The sequence below is a fragment of the Cavia porcellus genome, unplaced genomic scaffold (genome assembly GCF_034190915.1).
Source record: "Cavia porcellus strain 051 isolate PalLab524CR breed Dunkin Hartley unplaced genomic scaffold, mCavPor4.1 scaffold_9, whole genome shotgun sequence".
Taxonomy (NCBI): domain Eukaryota; kingdom Metazoa; phylum Chordata; class Mammalia; order Rodentia; family Caviidae; genus Cavia; species Cavia porcellus.
This window is the reverse complement of record NW_026947492.1, coordinates 60,437,616-60,463,167: the sequence shown is the minus strand read 5'-3', so window position 1 is coordinate 60,463,167 and position 25,552 is coordinate 60,437,616. Positions and strand designations below refer to the sequence as shown.

Sequence of the window (25,552 nt, the reverse complement as noted above, 5' to 3'; positions counted from 1 at the left end):
AGTAGTGTAACTATCTTATCTATCATATATATACATATATGTACATATTTTTTGCTTTTCCCTTTCCTCTTTCTTCCATCCCCGACCCCAGTTTCTCTTTCCTTTTGAAATTTCTTCCCATTTTACAATATCAGACATAGAATGTTTTGAAAGTCAGTATATTCGGGAGAGATAGCCAGAGTCCACACATGGTCACGAGGAGGCTGACGAATGACTTCATTCTTGGGACCGTCAGACTGAGATACACAGCTGAGTCCCACCCAGTGAATAAAGCAGAGCATCTGCTGGCACTGGATGCTGTGCAGGGTCACTTGCCTTTGCCTTTGTGAAAGCCAACCCTTGCCTGTATTTGTGATACTGTAACAAGAAAAGTCACACGAAAAGAAACAGTGAGAAAAGGTAAAACAATACTTGCCACAAATAATTCTCACAGGTGACAGTCTGCAATGGATTTGGAAAAAGTTTATGCAAGGAACCACGTAAGAGTTTGTTGGGCTAGGACACAGGTGCAAGTGGGGGTGTGAGCAGTAATTTCCTGGGGTAACAGAGGGAGATGGGCATTTGGGTTACAGCACACTCTGCCTGCACAAAACGCCTGTGCTCTCCACAATCAGGCAAGCAACGTCAGGCATCAGAGCCTGCATTTTTATCTGACTGGAGAAGGGGGGAGAACAATAAAGAATTGCTGCAAGAAAAAAATACAAAGGATTGCTTCAAGAAAAAAAAAAAAAAAGAACAATTCAGAATCTCCTAATATTTGAGGAAAATTACCAGTATCAAAAGTCACATTTTGAAGTCCTGTATTTCTTCTACTGGTTTGTTTTGATTGGTTTTATTCTGTTTTATCCTCTTCAAAATAAAATTTTTAAAAAGTCACAAATGGTAAAAAAATAGAATAATACCTTAAAATTTATTTAACAAAGAACAAAAACTTTAAAATAGAATTATCATTATCCTCTAAGAATTTCAAAGGGCTATTTCATTCTTAAATCAAGAGCAGCTTTTATTTTTGGTACTAGGAATAGAACTCACAAACTCATGCTTGCTAGGCAGGCGCTTATGCCTCTGAGCTAAATTCCCAGCCCGAGAACAGTTTTTGATGGCAGAGAAGCTATTAATAATTTTGTAAAATTAAAATATGATAGTCAAACATGATACTCAAATGTGCTCTATATAAAAACAGGCCCAGCTTAAAAGCTACTCCATAAAATGGAACACGGAGCTGAGAAACTCAGAATATAAAAAGACAAAGAAATAGAAAGTATGGTTAAAACAAAAAAGAAGAGCATCATATAATTCAAAACTTTCAGCAACTGAAGGAATTCTAGAGGAAGATACAGAGAACATAAACAAGAGATTACAGAAAACATAAACAGGGAGATTAAAAAAAAAACTCAGCCACAGGTGGTAGTACATGTAATCCGAATGGCCTGGAAGGCTGTGGCAGGAGGATGGTAAGTTCGAGTAATTGAAGAGACCTAGCAAGGCCCTGTCTCAAAGAAACAAGAAAAAAATCTGGGGATGTAGCTTAGTGGAAAAACACCCTTGAGTTCAGTCCCACTGAGGGTGCTATGTTAGAAGAGGAAGAAAGGGCTCGTTCCAAGAGTCCTTGACTGCTTGCAATTTTTATGAATGCCAGTGGAGTGGCACCTCCTTAGGTCAGCAGCACCTGAATCCAGGTGGCAAGGTTTCCACTTTTATAAAGCAAGATTCTGACCCACCAGTCAGTATGCAAGCGTCTGGGTCTTAGCTCCTGGAGGCCCACCACAGCTCATAGATACCAGCAGCAGAGGTACACCTCTTTTTTAGAGGCTGAAATTTTGGGTCTAAATTCTAAGGGCCTCTTCTTACTAGCTTCTAATTTCTAAAGCTCCCAACTTCTTCCCAACAAAGAAAAATCTGGGCTCTGGTGGCTTTAATGTGAATTCTTCCAAAATTTAAGAAGGAAATAATATAAATCTTATTCAAACATTCCCTGGGAAACAGAAAAAAAGTGAGCCCTTCTGAACTCATTTTATGAGGCAAATATAACCTTGATTGTAAATCCTGACAATAAAATACCAACTTATCTCATAAACACAGCTGCAAAATGTCAGCAAATTCAATCAGGGATATACAACATGACCAAGTGGAGTTTATCCTGGGGATGCCAGACTGGTCCAACATTTAAAAATCAATCAATGTAACTAACATATAACAGATTAAAGAAGAAAAATCACATGGTCACCTCAATAGGTGCAGAAAAAGCACCTGACATAATCCAACACACATTTATGATAAAAATGCTTAGCAAACTAGGAATATAGACAAATGTCCTTAATATGATTAAAGGTATCTGCAAAAAAATACAGCTAATTCAGTTTTGAAATGCTGACAACTTTACTCTAGAGGTTGGAAGCAACACAAAGATGTCCATATCATCACTTCTACTCAATATCATACTAGAAATCTTAACCAGCAAGATAAAGCAATAAGAAATATAAGACATATTAAGATTGAAAAAGAAGAGCCAGCGATATAGCTCAATAGCACAGAACCTGGTCAGGAGTTTGATTCCTGGTTTTCCACCCCACTCAAAAAGATTGAAAAAGAACCAATAAAATGGTCATAATTTGTAGATGTCACTACCCTGAACATAGATTATCCAAAAGAATCTGCAAATGATTAGAAATAGTAAGTGAATTTAAGAAGGTTATAAGATATGAGTTCAATATTTCTATGTACTAGCTATAAATAAATCAAAATGAAATATAAAAAGCAATATCACTGACAGTAGTATATAAAGATCAACTACCCAGGAATAAATCTCATGAAATATGTGCATGATCCCACCATGGAACACTACTAAAGCATTATTGAGAAGAGTTTTAAAAGACCTAGAAACTGGTGGGATACATTATTTTAATGTATTAAAAACTCAATATTTATAAAGATGTCAATTCTCTCCAAATTGATCTATAGAATTAGAGCAATTCCAAATAAACTCCAGCAGAATTTTGTGTGGAAATTGACATGCTAATTTTAAAAATTTATACAGAAATGCAAAGGCCTTATAATTACTATAGAAATTCTGAAGGGCAACATCTCACTGCAGAACCTCAGTGCTAGGAATAAAGCTACACACACACACTATCGTGGGACACACATACTACCACGGGACAATATCTCCCTTACAATTCAGTGGAGGAAAAGGATAGCCTTTTCATTGCTGTCTGGGCCAATGAAATACACGTATAAAAAGCAAACTTTTACCCCACTTAATACAAAACCCCAAAATTAATCCTACATGGATCATAAACCAAAATGTAAAAACTAAAACAATCAAGTTTCTATAAGAGAACATAGTGAAATAATCTTCATAGTCTTGATATTGGCAAAAAAGTCTTAAAATAAGAAAGAAAAAGCACTAACTATAAAAGATTGATAAGCTGAACTTTATAGAACATCTGTTTATCAAAAGTCACCATTAAGACCAAATAAGCAAGCCACACACTGGGAGATGTTTGTAATATATATGTATAAAGGACATGTATCCAGGATATACGAGGAATTCCTACAAATCAACAAGAAAAAGACATAAAACTGAATTTAAATGTAAATGAAGGACATGAATAGTCACTTTCAGAAGAAAATAACAAAGTAATCAACAATCATATGAAGAGGCATTCGATATTATCAGTCATTTGTGGGATTCAAATTAAAACCACAATATATTACTACTACATTCTCACCAAAGTAGCTAACATTAAAAAGACTAAATTACCAAATATTTTTGAGGATACAGAGTAAGTGGGAAACTCTTACATCAATGTAAGAATGAACACTGGTACAACCATTTTTGGGGAAATTATTTAGCAGTATCCACTAATGCTCAAAATTCTTTTATCGTTTAAGATCCAGCAATTCCACTCCTAAATATACACCCAAAAGAAATGAGTGCTTTTGTCTGATGTGTAAGAGGGTACACAGCTTTGTCCATAATAGCCCCAAACTAGAAAAAACAAAGTTTATCAACAATACAAAGGGCAAGTAAATTGTACTATAAATAGAATAAATAAGAGCATTGAGGGCCAGGGATTTAGCTCAGTGGTATAAGCGCCTGCCACATCTTATTTCTGAGTTTCTTGTCACTTGACATTAAAATATATATTCACTTTTAATTGGATTTCAAAAACATCTTAACTGATAGAAGCAGTTAGTCAATAAAATAGCTCAAGTCATTGAATAGTTCAGTTTAAAATGTAGCAGTTCCCTGGGGAGCCATAGACTTGCAGGATAAACTCCCATAAGTCTCCTCTCACCATGGGGCTACTGTATCTATCTGCGACAAGAGGGCATCACTCACCTGTCCGGTCAACGTCCTTTTTCATGGGCAGAACAGTGTAGTTGGGCTGATCTTCTGAGGCCTCATACACCCACAGCCTGGGTTGCAGCACGGACTGGGGCTGTTTCCGAGGAGCTGCCCTGCCTCCAACCCAGTTCCCCGACGATCCATTACGGAGCTGAACCTGCTGTAGGTACGGGATCCGGAATATCCTGTTTTGATCCAGGCTTAACTTCTTCAGTCTTCAATTAAGGAAAGTGAATACAGAATCATAGCAATGACGATATCCCAGGGATATTTACCACGCAACTCAGGGAAAGAACATGAGATCGGGCTTGGACATTTCTGTTGGGTGACCTTGAGCCAGTAACTTACCCTCTCTGGGCCTCAATATTCCTGTCTCTGAATGGAGATAATGTTTATTAACCTTTTAAGGTGCTTGTGAATATTAAATGAGACAATCTGTAAATTATGTGGCACAGCTGCTGAATTCACAGGAAAAAATCCCAGGGATCTAAAACTTAACCATTTAAATACCAGAATTTCCTTTACTTTAAACAAATAGGTAGAACTCAGCAAATAAACTTATCTTCCTGATTCTGAATTTTAAGGCATGTCTTTTCTCTCAGAATCATGCTATCATTGGGTAACATCTCCCCTCCTTTCTCTTTGCCAGATCTCATCCATCAGAAATACCCTTCTGAATGCCCCACTTTCATGAACTAAGCTCAGGGGGAGGAATGACTTACCAGAGCCACACAGCAGAGGTAAGTAGTGGCACTGGGACTTAAGGCCAGGCCTTCTGGGTGCAGAGCAGCACTCGGGGTGAGGGTGGCTGGGGTTGGAGAGGGAGAGCCTTGCAGAGGAAGGCTCGTGGCTTTACCTCCTGAGCCCGGCCAGGCTGGCAAAACAGTTGGGGTTGGAGAGTTTGTTGTCATCCAACATCAGTGTCTCCAGTGCTGGGAACCTCACGATGTACCTCTTGCTTGTCAGCGATGTGACAGATCCTTCCCTGTGAGTGCAAAGATCTTGGGTACCGAGCAAAGGCAGGGGACTAGTTCCACTTCCCCAGGTAGAATTTCTCTAGTGCACACAGAGGTACCTGAAGATGCATGTAAGGTGTAATTCCCTCCCTGCTGGCTTCTGTGCCAAACCCCATTCGTATACAGTGTTCCATATGGAGACAGTTTATACACATCATTGAGGTTAGCAGGGCAAGTGAGCAGGCACTGGTGGTGCTTATGGACAGTACCAGGGTGAAAGAAGCATGGCCAAATTTCAGGGAGCATTCTGCAGGAAGTCCACTCACACTTTTGCCTCAGGACGGACGTCAGAGTATACTATGTCACCCTAAATACAACAAGTATGAGAGTGCCCAGAGAGAATGTCACAGCTTTGCCCACAAGTGAAGTTAAACAGGTAGGATTAAGGGTGCCATCCCTGACTGCAGTGATTTTTTACCTCTCACACGATTCCATAAGATACACAGGTCCATAAGTAGTAGCGCTGTCTCTTTATTTTTATTTTATTTCTTGGTTTTTTTGAGACACAGGTTCAGTCTGTAGCCCAGGCTGGCCTGGAACTTCTGGTGATCCTCCTGCTCAGCCTCCTGAATGCTTGGATCACAGGTGTGTGCCACTGCACCCAACTGTCTGAGGATCCCCAGATACCCAAGATTGATATTTGAGAGGCTGAAGTCTTGAACTGTACATGTGGGCTGGATAAAAGTGGTAGTACTTTAAGTACTACTATTAATGTAGTCCTGTGTTCCCAGGTAGATGAGGACCAGGTAATGCTGTTTAACTACACAGGTGGATGATTCAAATCACATTTTCATTCTTCCTTTCATATTTCCATCTCTTTACATACACGAAATAAAAATAGGCACAAATATATATGCATATATAAGCCACAAACACACATAAAACAAGAGGAAGGGTAATGAGCATCTCCTCAGAGCCTACTGCATTCCTGGCATTGTGATTTATGGAGTTTTATATATGCTGTCTAAGAACCATATTATTTATCTGCTTTTCAGGTCAGGAAATTCAAGCCTGTAGAAAGTCTCTTAGCTAAGAAGTAGTAGAGCTCAAATTAAAAACTTAGCTTTAATACAAATTAAAAACCTGACTCCAAAACCCAGGCTCCTTCCATTGCCATGGACCTCCTCTCTCAATCTTAGCTTGAAGCCCCATGTGGAGTAAAGGGAGGGGGCTGAGGTGGCTGGTGCCTGGGTTAGAGTGAGCTCAACCAGGCAACATTCAAAAACGAGTACCAGAACATACACAAGAAGTCAGCACTATTTCACAAGTGCGTTCAGACAGAGTACACACTCATTTATTCTTTTACTCGTACTCATGAATCTCTTCAGCATCTATTTGTGTAGCCAGGAGTTGAGAACCCAAAGAAAAGGGCACAGCCCTCCTGTGAAGGTGCTTATAGGCTCATGGGGGAGGCAGACCCTCTGCACACAGTGGGACAGATGCTGTAACAGAAGCACGCGGGGAGGATGCTGGAAGGGTGACGCTTGAGCTAAACCTTTAAGAAGAAATCGATCATGTTTTTAACTGCTGTGAAAGAAGGAACAGGGAGAAAAGACACCTCTTTGTGGCTGGATCAGGAACATGATGAGAGGCTCCGGGCAGCCACGTTTCCTCCCATCGGACCCAGACACACACACACACACACACACACACACACACACACACACACAGTCCAGCTGAGTGGAGAAATGTGTGATATGTCTCTAAGGCACGGCTGTGAGATTTCTCAATGTTCTTAAGTGAATTCCCCGTTTTTTTTTTTTTGTTTGTTTGTTTGTTTTTTGCTTACTGTAAAGCTGATAGCCTTCTGTAGATGACAACTCTGATAGTTCTGACTTAAAAAAGGCGCGATAGAGCAGATGAAATTGCTCAGAGCCATGGCAGCAGGTTAGGACCTAGCAAGAAGTCCAAAGACCAAAACAGTCCACCAAAGAAGGCAGGAGGCCTAAGGTTTGAGGTATTTCAGTCACAGATGACTTTTATACCCCTACTTAAAAAGGACAACTTTTATACACTAAATTTCTTGTTCTGCTTTAAAGTGACAACAGAATGGTATCCAGCAGCTCTGCTGATTTATAATTAGTTGACCAATCTTTATTTTACACCAATGAAATATGAAACAGCTCAGAGATAAGCCTGCAAAGTGTTACCCTTAAGCTTCACTGCAGAGAAGTTGGCTTTGTCTTGTCTCTGTGACAAGTTATGCTACTTTGCCTTTTTAAATTTCAGCCCTAAGAATAAAATAGGAAAGTTTCATTTTAAAAGAGGGGACAATAAGAAGGCAGTCACTGGCTGTAGAGACTTTCCCATGGAGCCCTTCTCAGAGTCTTGAAAGAGCTTTTTAAAGCAGCAGAATCCATGAAGGGTTGATGGGCTGAAGTTTCCAGCTGTTCAGAGTGGTACTGTTTTTATTATCCCTTCTCTCAGTAAAATCATGATAGGTCTAATTTAATGTTTTTAGGAGCTAAGAGTATGCCCAGCGTTTGGATTCAGCACTGGAAATTTGTGTGTCATTTAAGAAGCATGGGATTGGCAAGCAGGGATCTTGAGCTCTGGCTCTGGCTCTGGCTCTGGCTGTAGTGCAGCTGCTGCTGCTGCTAATGCTTTGCTTGCTCTGTGTGACCTCTAGTTCGCATCACCTATCTCAAGGCCAAGCTCTTTATCTATATGCTAAAAGGAAGTTTCTTTGACTTTACCTTGGAAGACTTTGACTTGGGCCAAAAATATTGCTCAGTAGACTACACTAATTGTTATTGCAACCAAGATGAAATTTTGCAAATTTTTATGTTGGTTCAAATGTCAGTCAGCTTCTGTGTTAAGACACAGAAAACACACTAAACACACACAGGATGAGGAAGACATGCCTTCCAGACTACTTGTGTAAAAGAGGATTTATTACATGGGTGGTAAAAAAAAAGTAGTGCTCTTTTAGGCATTAGTAGGAATACTGAATAGAAGAAAGGAGTAATAATTCCCCTCTGCTCTGTGCTGCTGTCTGAGAACACCGACATTTGGGGTCCCTGACAGAAAGGGAACAGGCTCATGGAAAAGCCAAAGTAGCAGGTGGCAGCTCAAAACAAGCAGCAGAACAATCTAAAGATGAGGTAGGTCAAGTGTCATTCTCCCAACTCACCCAGACCAGATAACAGCCCAGAAGTAGAGATGCAAACAGGTCAGAGGAGAAGAGGCACATCATGGAATGGAAAAACCCCAAGAGAAAGCAAGATGGGAAAGAAGCTAGAGTTGGACCATGGAAAGCATTGTGAGCAGTCTCACTGGTTTATCTTTAGAACACTGGGAAGCTGCTGAAGGAGATGAGGCAGGGAAGCGATAGTCACATGTGCAATTCAGAAAGATCTCTCTGGCTGGTGGTTAAGGACGAAGGATTGGGAAGCCAAAAACTAGAAACTGAGACCAAACAAGAGGATGACAGAAATAAGCAGGTTCCAGAAACACTGAAGAAGTTCAGTTCACAGCATCTTGGACAATGCATGTGTGGAGTGAGAGAGGCAGTTTATGTGGCTCCCAGCTTTCCAGCCTGGACAGTCACACAGCAGGTGGACAGCAGTGCCAGGTGCCAAGGCCAGGGAAGAAGAGAAAGAAGGAGATTTTGACAGAGGGATGTGTGTGATGAATTTGGTATGTTGAGGCATTATGAGCTGAGAGCTCAGAAGACAGGTAGCAAAACAACCTAAACACTTAAGAAAGGATAAGACCACCAAGAAAAAATATTTTTGAAAAGTAGAATAATGGTGGAAAACAGGAGAGCACTAACATTTAAAAGGCTGGTAGAATAGGAATCCATAGAGCATATTGAATGTAGACAGATAGCCTGGAAAACATTAATGACAGTGGTACTTGTCTGGAGCTCTATAGCTTTCAAAGCACAACGATTTGATTGATACTCTGGTGCAGGCAGGGGTACATTTATTCACCCCTCGGATATAAAAGATAATACAAGTGTAGGGTGTTGGAGAGTTCCCTTACTTTATGTAATAAGGCTTTCTACTGCAAACAACCAGAATAATGAATAAAATATAAAAAGAAAAAAAGATTCATTATTTTAAATTGTACAAGAGATATGAAGATAGTAAGGAAGAATCATGCTGAATCTAAAAACCCACAGAGAAAATCGGTACAGAAGCCAAGGTTAGCCCCAAGGGCATTTGCTGAACTTACAGAAATTGAATTCACAAGGCTAAAGAATCAGAGCCTAGAGCACAGAGAAGGGCGTCTGATCAGAGATCCTCTCCACAAATCTGGGGCCTTAAGGACTACACCCTCAGGACAGCACAAACCAGAATTAAATCCATCCCTTTCATCCCACGGGAGGAAAAAACTGTCTTAGAGTGAACAGAGAAGAAGAGTTGGGAGAATACTGGTCCTCTTGCAAAACTGTAGCCCAAATACGTATCATCAGAGTAGTCCAGAAAATAGTCAGGGATTTAGCTTAAACCAATTCCATACTAAGTGCTTCTAGGCACTGAGCCAAAATAAATGGAAAGGTTTATGGGATTGCAGACTAAGTAACGTGTGCCAACTCTTCCCTAAGTAAAAACTGGAAAACCCAGGCTCTCTCTCTCTCATATATATATATATTATTTATTTTTATTTTAAAGAGATTAAGACAAAAGAGGACATAACAAAGCAGATCAGATCAGAATAATGTAGGCAACACAGTATTTCACCATAAGACAACCCGTAATTAACAGTAACTATCATAATGTCTTTTTCTTTGAAATAGTTGAGCATAACTTCATATACAGTAATATCAAACATAACAAAATAGTATAAAACCATTCAAGAGAATGAAAGCATTACAGGGCATTCTGAACCAAATAACAGAGAATGAACAATGGCTACTATATTATCTCATTTTCCATAAAAAATTTGTTTATACTATCACACATAATAATATCCAATAAGATACAATATGATAGACCAATGGAAACAGAAGAACAAAAGCATGGTAGGGCTTCCGAGTAAGATGATATTGAATCAGCACTGGCTATTATAATGTCTTGTTTTCTTCAAAATAGCTGTTTATACTATCACAGATAATAAAATCAAACAAGCCAGGATAAAACCATTCCAACTAATGAATGCAAACATTATAAGGCTTCAAAGCAATGTAATGGGGAATCATGATTACCATAAACTCTTATGTACTCTTACCATTTCTTATACGGTATTTATACATGTGAATTTGATTTATTTTGCTTGTGAGTATGGTCTCAAGTTGCATCCATTTATTTATAAATATCTCAGTGTGATCATTCTTTATAAGTAGCCCATCCCTCAAAGTAGGGGATCATAAAGATCAGGCAAAACAGACTCAAACCATAAGTCTACATTGTAGCTATCTCCCTAGCTCCTGAATGTATAATTAAGATACACCATGCACCTGACAGAATATTCACATTCCTTTACTCATTAACAAAGTGAAGGCTCTTAAGTAGAAAGTGTCAAATTGAAACCCAAGAAAAATGTCTTCCTCAAACAAAAAGTAATACTGTATCTCTAAAGTAGCTGCCAAGAGGAATACCAGCACTAAAGTTCAGAAAGATGGAAAGTTAATGATTCCTACAATAGTTCTGTTCTTTATTACTTGTTTATATGACTTGTGCAGAAGACAGGTCTTAAAGAATGTAGATTCCAATAAGCTGAATCATCCCATTTTTGCTATTGCCATAGATACAAAATCTTTGTACTGTAGCAAATCAACATAGTTCTAGGTACTTGGGATACATCTAAGAACCTGTCAAATGTTTATCAGTTAACAAGAACTACTAGAAACAGTCTACATTCACCAGGCAGGGACAATAGTACCCCTTTGTTCCCTCAGGGGTGCATCAGCTCTTGAGCCCTACAATAATCTATTACATAGGAAACTTGATTATTTTGATAAACTACAGAATATCATACTGATTGGATCTGGTCATCAGGAAAAGTCTCACTTACCCTAGATGCCTTAGAAAGATACATATGTGCCATGGGATAGAGGTAAAATCCACAAAAATTCAGGGTCCTGCCATCTTGCTTGAGTCCAGATATGTGGAGCATGTAAAGACATAGCTCTCATGTGAAAGACACAATCCCAATATATGTATTACTTGTTACTAAGAAAAAGCACAGAGCTTATTAGCCTTTTGAATTTCAAAAGCTGCACGAAAATATCTGTGCTATTCTGACTCATTTACTAAATATCTCATAAGGTTATCAGTTTTTAGTGAGGCCAAGAGCAAGAGAAGGTTCTATAGTAGGTCTGGACTGCAGTTCAAGTTGCTCTTTCATTGGAATTATCCCTCACCAGATCTGACTGGATTCTAAAGGTCTATGGCAAACGGGTGTGCTATACAAAAAGTGTTTCCATATATTCTGCTTCTCAGGGACAGTTTGCATTTTTACCTGTTATCTCCAAATAACTATTGTCTTTTTTTCCTCTTTCAAATATGTTCTTATTTGGATGGCAAATGACAAAGTCATAATACGAATACAACCTTTTATAAATACTAATAGCAGAAATCAGTTTTTGTAAAATTATGCTCTATTCTAATTATTTTCTATCTTGAAAAATAGTTTCTGGTTCACTACTACATGATAGTAGAGACTGAACACCAGGCCACAGAACACTAAGTGACCATGTCATCCGTCACTTATCCTGAACTTAATGTGCAACAGAACTGTCTCATCAAGTGAAAGAAATATTTTCATTTGCTCAGTTGATATGTAATAGTTATACATACTTATGCAATATCATATGATATATATATATATATATATATATATATATATATATATATACATACATACATATTTGGGCATAATGCCCAAATCAGGATAAGCATATCTAACTCCTCAAAAATTTATCATTTCTTTGTGATGAAAGCATTCAAAATCCTTTCAAGCTTTTTGACATACGTAGCATATAATTGTTACCTATGTTCACTCTACTATAGAATATAATAAAACACCAGAAGTTAGTTCTCCTACACACTTAGAGTTTAGTACCTATTGATGCACCTTTTCCCAACCTTTCTGTTCTAATCCCCTAGCCTGTATTTTATCCTGTTTTCAACTTGAATGCAAGCAATGTCTTTAGATATCACATATGAGACCATGTGCTATTTTTCTTTCTGAGTCTGGAGAACACAATATTTGAGATCAGTCTCCAACAAGTCTAGAAAAGTTGCAGGAATATATGACTCAGGTTCCTAGGATGCCTACTCTTGCCACACTGCTGCCTCTCCAGCGACTCACAAGTAAGGTCCTGTGGTCACCTTCTTCCTTTATTACTTGTCTTCCTTTATTACTTGTTTATATAAACAAGTAATAAAGGACACCCACTTCCAGTTGGGTTCCCAAATTATTTTGCATAAATGCTGACATCAACTATTACAGTATTATAAGCCCCATATAGAAGAAGCCTGAAAGATAGAATGAGAGAAGTCTTTCTAGGCAGAATTTAGAGCATTATATCAGATTGTTCATTCATTTGGTTGGAGAGAAAGCTGTAAGTAAAGACCTACGCTAATGCATGAATAGTGGTTTAATGGTGTAGCTGAGTAGTCAAAGCTTGGAAAAAAAAGAATTTAAAAGTGCTAACAAGAAGCTCTGGTGAAAAAAATGCATGAATGGATTGAATATGAAGATTACCTATGAGTAATCTCCTGCAGAGGTGATTTAGTGATCAGGTAGACAAGGTACCTGTTCCATAAATGTCAGCTGGAAGTTTCCTCTAGATATTCTGGTGATTGCAAAATGGCCTTGAGATGAGGATACACATCTCCTCCAAAGTAAGTCTAGTTATCACACCTGCTGAGAATCAAACCAGCCAACAGCAGATATCAATATTGAGCTCTTTTACCTGCCCTTTCTGGGAAACAAAGTAGCAAAATAGTATCAAGTAGACTGCAATGGATACTTTCCTTCTAAAAATAATATTATTTCTTTCTTACTGAAATAACTGTACATAGTTTTGGAATACTGATTTGCTTCCTCTGCCCACAATATTCTACAAGTGGAACTACAAACTGTTGTTACAATACTAGTTTTTGTAATTGTTCCTGCATTTACCTTTACTGACATTTTTATTTCCTTTTCTATCTCAAAGTTGGAGTCTTGTGTCCTTGTATTTCAATCTGTAGGACTCCCTTTAATATTTCCTGCAGGTAGATTTAAAGATAATGAATTCTGGGCAAGGGATATAGCTCAGTAGCATAAGTGCCTATCTGGCAAGTGCAAGGTTCTCAGTTTGAGTCCCGGTACCAAAATACAAACAAAACAAAAACGAACGTTAGGCTGAAGCAGGAAGATAGTTGTAAGTTCAAGACCAGCCTGGCCTACAAAGTGACTGAAGGCCAGCCTGAGCTGCGTAGCAAGATCCTGTCTCAAAAAGACAAAAAAAAAAAAAAAAAAAAAAAAAAAAAAAGAAAGAAAGAAAGAAAGAAAGAAAGAAAGAAAGAAAGAAAGAAAAAGAAAAGAAAGAATTCCTTTAGCTTTTGTTTCATTCCTCGAGCTTTTGTTTGTCTGGGAATGTTTTAATTTCTCCCTTATTACTGAAGGGCAGTTCTGCTGGACATAGGGCTCTTCTTTGACAGTCCTCCTCCCTCTAGCACTTAGAATTTATCAGTCACTGCCTTTTGGTCTTCAAAATTTCTGGTGAGAAGTCTGTTGATCCTTATGAAGGATCCCTTGTATATGACAAGTTGCTTCTGTTGCATTGCTTTCAATATTTTCTCTGTCTTTCTATAATTTGATTATAATGTGTTTCTACTTGGGTATCTTTGAGTTCATCCTACTTGCAATTCAATGAGCTTTCTGGATTTTATATTCATTTAAACTTGAGAAGTTTTGGCCATTATTTCTTCAAATCTCTCTGTCCATTCTTCTCTCTCCTTCTCTTCTGGAACCTCCATAGTAAGTAAGTTACTGCTTGACAGTGTTCTACATGTCCCTTAGGCTCTGTGCACATCAATTTTTTTATTCCTCAAATTTAATTATCCTGTCTTCAAGTTCACTGATTCTTCTGTTTGCTCTAGTCTGCCTTTGAATCCCTCCAGTGAAGTCTTCATTTCAGTTATAATTTTCAGCTTTAGAACTTTTCAGTTTCTTTTAAATTTTTTATTACCTTGCTATAATTTCCATCTTGACTGTATGTCATCTTCCTGATTGTCTTCCTATTTTCTGTTACTTCACTGGACAGTTGTTTTAAAAACTTTAGGTCCTCCTTCTGACCTTTCTGAGGGGCAATTTCTGCTGGCTTATTTTTTCCTTTGAACGGTCTATACTTTCTTATTTCCTCCTACGGTTTGTGATTTTTTTCTGTTGAAAGTGGGTATTTGAATCTATTGATTTGGTAACTTTGGATGTCATATGTCCCCATTCACCAAAGTTCACTGTGTTGTTCAGTACTGAGGATTAAACTCAGGGCATTTGTACTGATTTACATCCCCAGCTCTTTTCAGGTTTTATAGAATCTTGCTAAGTTGCTCAGGCTGGGCTTAAACTTGTGATCTTCCTGTCTCAGTTGCCCAGAATGCTGGAATCATAGGCATGTGCCACCCCACCTGGATTTTGTTTTTGATATTGCAGGCTGTCTCTGTGTGAAGGATCATTCTGAAGACTAAAGTCTTCTCAAGGCTTTGTAAGCCTGTGTCTTTCCTAGTGGCCTTTTAATTTCATTCATGTGATTGCTTATGAACATCTTAGACTATAATGTGTGACCCCTAAAATAGGAAAAAAAAGACAAATTAATGGGTAGAAAAAAAAGTAATAGTCCTTTAAATTCGTTAGTAGTGTCTTCAGCTGGAGGGGGAAGAATTTAAAGGGGTTGTCTGTGTGAAACAATGATTTCCTATCTCTATCTACATGTCAAAATCAGTAGTAGAGATCAGTGATCAGAACATTTGGAGAACAAAGACTTTCCTGCCCACTCTTGCCCCTGCAAGCTGCACCGTGAAACGAGGTTGGGGTGGGGGAAAAGGTAGTTGCCACTAGGCTAAGAATTTTCACTGGAATTATCTACAGTTTGCAGTCCAAGATCTCTATGTTGTCTAGGCAGAGACAGACTTTTTTTTCTTTGTCTTTTTGAGACAAGGTCCCGCTATGCAGTTCAGGTTGGCTTCAGGCTCACTTTGTACTCCAGGCTGATCTCAAACTTGCAATGATCCTCCTGCTTCAGCCTCCTGAGTTCTGGGATTACAGGAGTGCGCCACCACATCCAGCTAGGAGACAGATTCTTGGTGCTTCCCATTCTACCATTTTCCCAGAATTCTCTGGTGTCTTCATTTATTATGTCAAGCATGTATAGTTGGGCCCCTGACATAACAGCATGGGGCACCACATAAACCAGCAACCAACACTGCTACACTTTTTCTCATAACCATAACATGAGGGTCAAGTAATTAACAGACTGAAATGAAAGTAGCTCCTCTGACAATGATATCTCTAATTCACTTGTAAAACTTTTGTTTCTCATTTCTGCAACTTTGGGAGCTTCTTGATTTAGAGGTTTTAGTTTGCAAGGGACGAGTTCCCAGGGTTCACAAGAAGAGTTCCATGGAACTAAAAACTGAGATTGCTATTGGCCTTTTGGGTTTCTAATCTCACTGATCCATAAGTGAAGAGAGGTTTACTTTATTCTCTGGGCAATTGATACTGATTATTGTAAATGAATATAATGTTTGCTATACCTTGAGGATAACCAAGAATATCTTTGGAATCCAAGGAATTATTATCTGGTGCTCCTCTTAGAAATTCCACGTCCTTGTAAAATTTTCTAACAAACCTTAACAACTCAAATGAAAACAGGACTTTTGAAGACTCAGACCCTTCAAGAGTGAAGGTTTAGGATTCCACACTAGTGAACTCTGAGATGCTGTATGAAGGCAAAGGCACAATAAATAAGTGACAGAAGGATTTATAAAAGTTCATTATGGCTTCCTGATCAACTAAGAAAATGGTTTTAGTAACTATGAGAATCTTTATATGTATTTTCTTTCTTAATTATGTATGTTTGTATGTGTGTACATGGTGAACTGATAATTGGTGGTCAACTTGTAATACCAGCTGAACTGAATCAGCATGGTGCTAAGTGTGGATGGTACACCTGAGGATTGTTGAAAAGGAGAACTTAAGAGGAAGATGTAATGTTTTTGGTTCTCCGTGGTGTTGGTTCTCCTGGAGGAACTTGTTGGACTTCTTTCCTGATATGAATTTGGCTGTTTTCATTGTCTGAGGAGCTCAGGACCTTGTTGTTACTGAGAATGGCTGCAGTTCACTCTGGGGGAGCTCTGGTCTTTACATTACTGGTTCCTGGCTCCAGAAGGGAAGATTGTGTACTGTTCCATTTCCAGAAGAAGCTTGTCACGCTGGCTTCCCAATATGAACTCAGCTGTCCTCATCATCAGAGGGGCTCAGTACCTCATTATCGCTGAGGATGGCTGTGGTATTTTTTAGGGGAGCCCTGGTCCTTACTTTGAGTGTCACTTCCTCAAAGTTCTCCAGTGCAGAAGCCTCAAACCAGTGGCACAGATCCTTATCCCACTGGCATAGACTTTCTAGCTTCTACTTCTGACCTTTGGGCCTTCCCAGAGCAGATTCATGAAACAAATTTGCATAAGACATTGTCAAAAGCTATAGGTCTTCAGCTGGACTCATGCAAGACACTGCCATGGGATCCAGGTCCTCACCTGGATGTTCTGGGGTCTTCAGTGTGTGGACAGATTTCCTACACTTTATGTGTTTGACTCTTTGGATAACAATTGTAAACTAATTCTCTAAATTATGTGTCCTGTATTAAATTGTTTTCCTTGAAAACCCTGACTACAACACTGCATAAGAATACATACAGTGCATATAAGTGACTTTATAATTTATGATTTTTGTTTTTACAAGGTTGAGGATTGAACCCATGGCCTTGTAGTACATTCTAGGCAAACACTACAAACACTATTACTGAGGCACATCTCTAGCCCTACAACTTAGTTTTTTTAAATTCTAATTTTAAAACAAAACAAAACAAAAAGACTAAAAACAATGATATAGAAATTCAAATCAACATAATAGAAGATTAACAATGGTTACTATATTGCGTGTTGTTATCTTCAAAGCAGTTGCTCAGATTACAAAATGTAAGTGTGAAACAAATGATGGGACACAAAAGCACGAAAACCATTCTTTTGGTGAACTAACAGAGATTAGTAGTATGATTATCTACCTTGTATATATATAATCTTTTTCCTTCATTCTTTTTCCTTTCCTTCATCCCAATTGTTCTTGCCCTTTCACTTTCACAAAATCTATTGTACATTTTGGGTCTTATTTACTCTTTCACAACTTAGTTTTTAGACTATAAAATATCCATAAATTTAGTTAGAAGAAAAATAATATCATCCCAAGATGGATAGAGTAACTGTCCATAGAATAGAATGGTCTCACCCATTTTTCGAGGCAGGTGAAGAAGTTCTCTCATGCTGGGTGGAAGAATGCTGTGGTTGCTATTGTTAAATAGAAATTAAATACTGAGAAAAGGAGAGATGTTGAGGATCCTGGGAGTGGATGGTGGCAGTCATCTGCCTAGCGTTCTCAGCCTTTGCTCCTTCCTCCTCTGCTCTGCTATGCATGATGGAAGGTTAATTACACCTCCCACACTCACTTTCTGGGAGCAGCAACCGCGCAGTACTGTGGTGACAATGGTGGTAGAAGTTAAAGCGTGGATCTTCAGCAGATCAATCACAGTGATAACCTCTCTAAAAGCACAGCAGCACATTTAGAGTTGGCTCCAGTCTAGCAGTGCTGGCACCTTCTGATCGCTGGGGATCAATCCTTCCTTTTCATTCTTTTTCCATTCTCCATTTTCTCTTCTAGCCTTTCTAATACTTTTGTAACTAACTACCTCTGTCTACTATTGTTGATGCTTTAGGTAGAATAAAGTTTCACTTCGTGGGATTTTCCAAAAGAGCCCTTATCTTTTTTGAAGTATGCAATGAAATGTTAATAGATGAAATTATATGAATCTGCTGATTTGCTTGTACCTGGATTCATCTGATATTTTTCTTAAGAATAATCTAGAGTAGGGTGTGATGGGGGCATAGATAAAATAGGATTGACTATTGCCTTGTAATTGTCAGGTGATAATCACTGGATGATAGGTACATGGAAGTTCACTTAACTATTAACTCTTATGTGGAAATTTGAAAATTTCCATAATAAAATACTAATTATTATCTCTTCCCACTAAGAATAAAGGAATCCCATGCACTTACAATACTGTACCTTGAGTATTTTTTGTATTCCCAATTTAAATTCTGACTTATTAATGTTTCATCCTGGAGAAAGTCTTCCCAAGAACAAGGCCAACACACACACACACACACACACACACACACACACAAAACTAAAGATGTCTGCACTTGTATGAGAGGGCAAATGAGTGTGATATGCCTATAATCCCAACAATCTGGGAAGCTGAGACAGGAGAATTGCAAGTTCAAATCCCACCACTACAATTTACTGAAAAGCTGTCTCAAATTGAAAAAAAAAAGTACTGGGCATGTGCTTCAGTGAAGAGGTCTTGGGTTCAATCCCTAGTACTTCAAAAGAAGAGGAAGAAGAAAAAGAAGAAGTAGTTGTTGCACATGTGACCAAGAAATAGAGATGGACACACAGGACTGACAATATCCTGTGTACCTATATCCAGCTCAATGAATTACTTTAGGACTTCATAACTAGTAGCTAACAAATTTTCTTTTTATTTAAGGCAGTTTGAATTGGACTTGTGTTACTTGGAAACAAAAGAACCCTAACTAAATAAATCCTGGATGTAATAATCACTACTATAATCCCAAACCCCTCAAACAACTAATGAACCACCATCTTCATGGTCACTTCTTATCATTTCTTCTATCATGGCAATGCACATCATCACCATGATTTTTACCATCACTATCTCTAAGTTAGCTAGCATTTACTGACCAGGTACTGTGTGCAAAACACTGCATCCTCATCTTCCAGTAAGAGCTGCAGATCAGAGCTCTCTGCTGTGAAGGAGCTTGTAATCTACTGTGGAGAGCTATATATAACATCCATCCCTCTACCTACTATAAAGATACGTGTTTATGAGCCATAAGATGTAACAGAATATGCTAAGTGGGAAACATTAAATTCACCTGATGTTTAGAGAAGAAAGGAAAGGGCCTGGGGGGAAAAGAAAATGCTTCTGGTGGGGGCAGCAGGAAATAAAGGCGGAGCTAGGCCCTGGAATATGTATATTCCTAAAATGATTGATGCTCATAAGTGTGGTTTCTGGTGTCAGACGAACTTGTTCAAGCAAGTCCTGGCTCTGCCACTCAAGTCCTGGCTTTGTAACTCTACAGAAGTTGTTTAATTGTCTGTGCTTTAATTTCCTCATCTAAAAAAAATAGGGATAATAACAGGACAGTAGGGTATCTACCTCATAGAGCTTTTGTGAAGGCTACAAGAATCAACATATGTGAAATGTTGAGGTAGTGTCTGGCATAAGGTAAGTACTGCATATGTGTTAGGTTCTGGCAAAAAGGAATGGCCTCAACAAAGGTGCAGAGCAGGGATGTATGTAGAGGACCACCTGGAGTAAAGAGCAGTTATCTCCACTTTAGCTAAACCTGGCCCTATCTCCATGTCTTGATAAGTACAGCGCTGGCTAAGCTATTTCCTTTTCCCTTCAATTGGCTCTAAGCAATGTAAACAGGGCTAGCTGAAGCACAGATGCCTAATCTTTGAAGCCAAGTGATAGTCCTGTTTCCTGTCTCAGTGTTTTCCTCTAAACAGGTGAGCCCAGCAGAATGGCAGAGCCACACAGCTTCAGGACTTGTCAACTGAGTTCATATGACTTCCCAGAGCAAAAAAATATTTGCACATCAGAACAGAAGCACCAGCCTTCTAAACATTAAATACTACCTCAATTGTGTTATACAGATTGGTCTTCCTGCATATCCTTCTTTCTTCATATTACAGAGTTACTTTCTGGCCTCTTAGCTAGCTCAGCTCATAATACTCATAATTCCCACCATTTTTACAGCCACTCAATCTCTAGCCACTCTTTTCTTCATGAATTAATAAAATCTGGGTTAGGACCTGGATCATGGCCTTTGTTCCATGAACCGTCATCTAGACTGGACCTAACTATAAATATGTTTTCATGTCTTTATTCTCACGATGGGTTGCACTGCAAATGGTAGATGGGAATTAACTCACCAGAATTCCAATAACGTTTCCATAGAATTACAAATATAAATTTCCCAGACCCCAACAAGGATGGGAAAAGGGTCTCTGTGTGTGTGTGTGTGTGTGTGTGTGTGTATATATATATATATATATATATATATATATATATATATATAACTTACTTTAAAACCAGAAAACAGACTTACTGAGCTGGAGCAGAGGGATCATGGAGAGGAATCATCTGGCGAGAGCAGTATCTACAACTTCAAATGACCAATCCAAGGTGGGGGAAAGCAGCTTTCCAAACATCTGGTCTTCACTTAACAGCACACAGGAAAGTGGGGGAACCTATCTGAGGCCTTTCTAGGGAGCTTCAGTAGTTGCATTCCCTGCTTTGAGCCCTCATGGCCTGCCTTTATGATAGTTTCAAAGCTGTTCTGGATTACGACCTTGAAATTGTGATCTTCTTGCCTTAATCGTTGGATACTTGTACCCAAAGGCTCCCAAGGGAACATATAGGAGAGACTTGAGGATTTATAACTTACTGTTCTGTGACAGCCAAATTGGGTGGCAGAGATGTGAGTCCATTGCCTGTGAGGAGCAGGACACGGAGGTGTGGCAGAATCCCCAGGTCAGAGATGGCCTCTGCAGTCAGGGTGTTGAAGGAGAGATCCAAGAACTACCAGGGGAAGAAAACAGATGAAAGAACGGAAGCACTATATATGACTAGGATGTTTCTCCATGAGGTAGAGACTAGCTACATTTCTCCCCGACTTTCTAGAAAGCTCTCACAGGAGAAAACTCTCTCTGGATTAACATTCAAGTCCTACTAGAGTCAGTTTCCAACCTGTTTTCCAGCCTTAGCTGCCACAGTAAATGTGGTTATCCTGTGATGCTGGCCAAACTGACTCCTCCCCATTCTTTGCCTCATTCCACGTATCATTCCCTGCTGTGCTTCACACTCAAATAGAAATGCCCTTCCACACATTCAAATCCCACTTCCCAAAGGCTACCTCAAAGCTCCTCCACCCCATACTGAGTATTGAATCCAAGGGCTTCAAAACAAGCTACACCCCCAGTCTTTTTTATTTTTTGAGATAGGTTTCACTAAGTTGCCCAGGATGGCCTTGAAGTTACCTTCTTGCCTTGGTCTCCTAAGTAGCTGCAGTTAAGGGTAAGATGTCTTCTTTCAAAACCTTTCTCAATTCCCTGGCCAGATGGAATCTCTTCCGCCCCTGCCTTTAGATGCTTTACCTAAATTGCTCTCAGGGTACTTATCAAATTCTGCCAGGTATCTGAGAAAGCTGAAACTATGTGTGAGGAGTAGGGATACTGCTATGTGGATGTGGTTTGTAAAATGTTTGGTACGCACTAGATCAGAAAACTTTTGAGGTCAAGGACCATGCTGCTGTAATACCATATCCTTATAAGCTAGTATAGGACCTAGTACAAAGTAGTTATATTAAAAAATGAGCAGAAATAAACTGGCTTATAAGAATAGTGACCCTAAATGGTCATTCCATCATTAACCATGCTCAACTGGCCACCTAGACGCATACTAGTTGACTAGGCCAGACTTCTGCAAAGACAAAGGCAGTTGGATAAATTGAATCCACACAATCTCTGTTTCTCCACTTTTGCTTTCCTGAGCCTCTCTAGTCACTCCCTTTAGTTCTTCTATATAACTGGCTTCTTTCCCTACTTCCGCTGTTTCTTCTGTGCTTCCCCTGCATTCACCACCAACACATATACTGAAGCCGGTTAAATGGGATTAGTTTCAGTGTCTGATCCAGCTGGACTTGAAGCAAGTCTTTGGGAATCTCATCCATGTCACACAGCCACTCAGACACACACACAATCTTCCTAACCCTTCTCTGCCACAGAAGGACTGGGTTTGGTCTGACTCTGCTTTAGTAATTAACCAATGGGCTCTAAAGACCCAAGGTTAAGTCATAGCTATCTGTGTGATTTGGGCTAATGACTTAACCTGGGCTTTCTCATCTAGAAAGTGAAAATAAGTGATTCTTATGTAGAAAAACCATAAGCCTGTAAAATGGTACATAGTAAATGCTTAACTAATGTTGGTTCTCATCACCATCATCACCAACCCCATGCATCAAATTTATTCCAGTCCCTGTCCTCTGGAAGCTCCTAGGCTTTTTGGAAAGGCAGATACACACATGTCTGTTAAGTAACAATGCTGCTGAGATAGATGTTTGGACACAGACCCAGTGAACACAAACGAAAGAATGGTCAGGGTTGCCAGGACAGGCTTCTCAGAGCAGGCGATGTGTGAGTTGTCCTCAGAGACAAGCAGGTATTCACCAAATTGTTAACGGAGACACTAAGGCGAGCATGAAGCAGGAGGCAGCCTTGCTTAATGCAAGAGCTGCAAAGAGTCTGGGTATGACTGAAGCCCATGGTATAACAAGCTTGATAAGACTGGAGAGGCAATGAAAGGTGCCAACCACCAAAGGACTGCCAAGTTCATGCTGCCATCAGCAAATTCAGGGTTTGAGGGTTCACACAAGGGGCAATGTGATTTGCCTAGAGCAAAGTGGGGAGGGAGGCCTGGAAGGCTGTCTCAGATATTCACAAGTAAAAAACATTTCTCTCCTTCATGCTTGTATGCGGGTAGTCATCAACATGCACAGATTTCATCTCTCTCCTTAGTATCATTCATACATCTTTCTCCCTCCAATTCCTTCTTTACAGAGCAGCCAGAATGATTTTCCTAAAATACAGTCCTAGCCATACCCCTTCTTATCTTAAAACCCTTCAATGGATCCCTGTTATTCGTAAAGTTTAAGCTACTTTCAGTTTCTCCACAATCTCTCTTCTGCCACCTTTCTAAGCTCACATCTCACTCCTTTACCATGTTCAGTCTCTGTTCCAGCCATATTCAGCTGCTTCTTCCGTGTTCAAGCTTAGTAGATGGCAAACCAAGGTCTGCAAGCCAAATCCAGCCTAAATGCCTGTTTGTATAACCCATGAGCTAAGAATGGTTTTTGCATTCAAAAAATTAGAGAAACAAGATGTGTTACATGTGGAAATTTTGTGAAATTCAAATTTTAGCATCAAAAGTGAAGTTTTATTGAAAGATAGCCATGCTCACTTTGTCTTTATATTAAATATGGCTACTTTTCCTCTATACTAGCAGAGCTACAGTTATAAGAGCTATTAGGTAATAACTATATGGACAACAAAGTTTAAAATATTTACTATCTGACCTCCTCAGAAAAAGCTTATAGACCTCTATTCTAGCTGCTTTGGTCATTTAAAATTGAGTCCAAATTTGTTTTCCATGCAAGTAAGAGCAGCTCAAAGAAATGAATAATTTTAGAATTACAGACCACAGAATTTTGGAGCTGGTCTAGTATTTAGAAGTCCCAGAGAGGGAAAGTTATTTGTCCTAGGAGGCATGGCAAAATACTGGCAGAACTAAGACTAGAAATAAAGTTTTCTGACTGCCAAAGCAGAGTTCCAGCTAAACTGTTTGCAAATCTATAAGTAGAGAGTGAAATCATGTACAATTCAGTTTTTCTACATTGATTCCTAAAGAATTCTACTCTGGACTTTTCCTCTGGGACATCCTTTCTGACAAACAAGGACAGAAGATTTCTAACCTGGCCACAATATCTGCTGAGTCACATCAAATTTTATTACACATCAGAGTATTCATTACTGTGAGCTACAAATTCAGGATATTTGACAGGTTTATCCTTTTTCTTAGGAAGCCCTTGCAAATCATAGTTGAAATGCAAAAAAATGACTGGTCCAGAGATGTCCTTTTCTCATTTATATTCTGCATCCTAACTTTGTTCTGTTCTCTTTTGTAAATAAATCCCCTTGGGTAAGCCTGAGGCTCCTGGATAAATAATCTTCATCAGATGCTATCAAACTTAAAGTAGGATATCCAAAAAATCAATCATGATCAGCTCTTAAATCTAAGCTAGTCAGCTGTAGGGTCAGGGCCTGTGGCTAAGTCCCTTCTCCATGGCCAATGGGACTTAAAATAGGGGTATGGAATACTGGTGTGGAGAAGACAAGACACTTGGCACAATGTACAGCATGAAGATTTCAGTGGTTACTGTCTTAAAAAAATAAAAGAACAAATTAACAGAAGTTCTTAAGAGGCTCTCAGGCATAAAGGTCAGGGAAATCGCTCCCTGTGTGGCTTAGGCATCTAGGACTATTTCCTACTGTCTGCATAAAATCTACTACAAAGTGTTTTTTAAACATAATGCCAAACCTCACCAGCTATCGTAAATTTACTTTATCTTAATTTTATTGGACTCTGAAGGGCTTTGCTTCTGGGACAAGTCTAAAGACCATTCCTGTCCCAAATCACTGTTTCTTCTATGTGACTCAAAATCATGGGGAGAAGTTACCATTATATCCAATATAGCATGCTTTCAGAATGCAAAGATAAAAATCTATTTTAAAAAGATGGCCATTTCAAGGTGTTAAAACTTTTTCAGAGTTGCATGTAAAGGCCATTAACTCTCTCAAAAAGAAATTTCAGTCTTATGGAAGGTTCATCTTTTTGAAAAGCCCAAATTAAGCTTGTGCAAAGAATAGCTGCCCCTTAATGTATGCAGATTAAATCATTTAAATCACCAACTCTTTGAGGTTAATCCCAAGGTTCATGATACGTGGACTCTTCAGTAAGGTGTGAACTGAAGGCCAGCATGTCGGGGAAAGTCCATCATTTAGTGAGTGCGAGAGTCTGGCTGGCTGCCCATCCTTACTCCTGATTCCACCTGTTGTCCTCTACGCTCCGCAATGCACAGTGACTCTTAGTGACACAAGCTTTATTCCTTTGTCAAAAGTGGCCATCAAAAACATCTTCATGTGAGTTGAAGAGCAGATGGAAGTATGAGGCCATGCATAAGAAATGTATGACTGTGAGAATTTAATTAAGAAGCAAAGTCTAAGGTTTGGGCGACAGTTGTGGATGTGAATATGTCAGAACTTG

The 25,552-nt window shown here is 39.1% G+C and overlaps 1 protein-coding gene across 5 annotated transcripts in view; it reads right to left on the bottom strand.

The window, feature by feature from the left end:
- The window catches only part of Xrra1 (X-ray radiation resistance associated 1), a 67,185-nt gene that overhangs the window by 21,378 nt on the left and 20,255 nt on the right, over nucleotides 1–25,552 (bottom strand). For all 5 annotated transcript variants that reach the window (XM_063256495.1, XM_003463398.5, XM_063256498.1 and 2 more), the window contains 3 exons: nucleotides 21,120–21,253; nucleotides 5,208–5,336; nucleotides 4,346–4,566 (listed from right to left, as the gene is read on the bottom strand). In XM_063256495.1, the coding sequence (XP_063112565.1) occupies nucleotides 4,346–4,566; nucleotides 5,208–5,336; nucleotides 21,120–21,253 (484 nt within the window). The remainder of the gene's footprint in view (nucleotides 1–4,345; nucleotides 4,567–5,207; nucleotides 5,337–21,119; nucleotides 21,254–25,552) is intronic.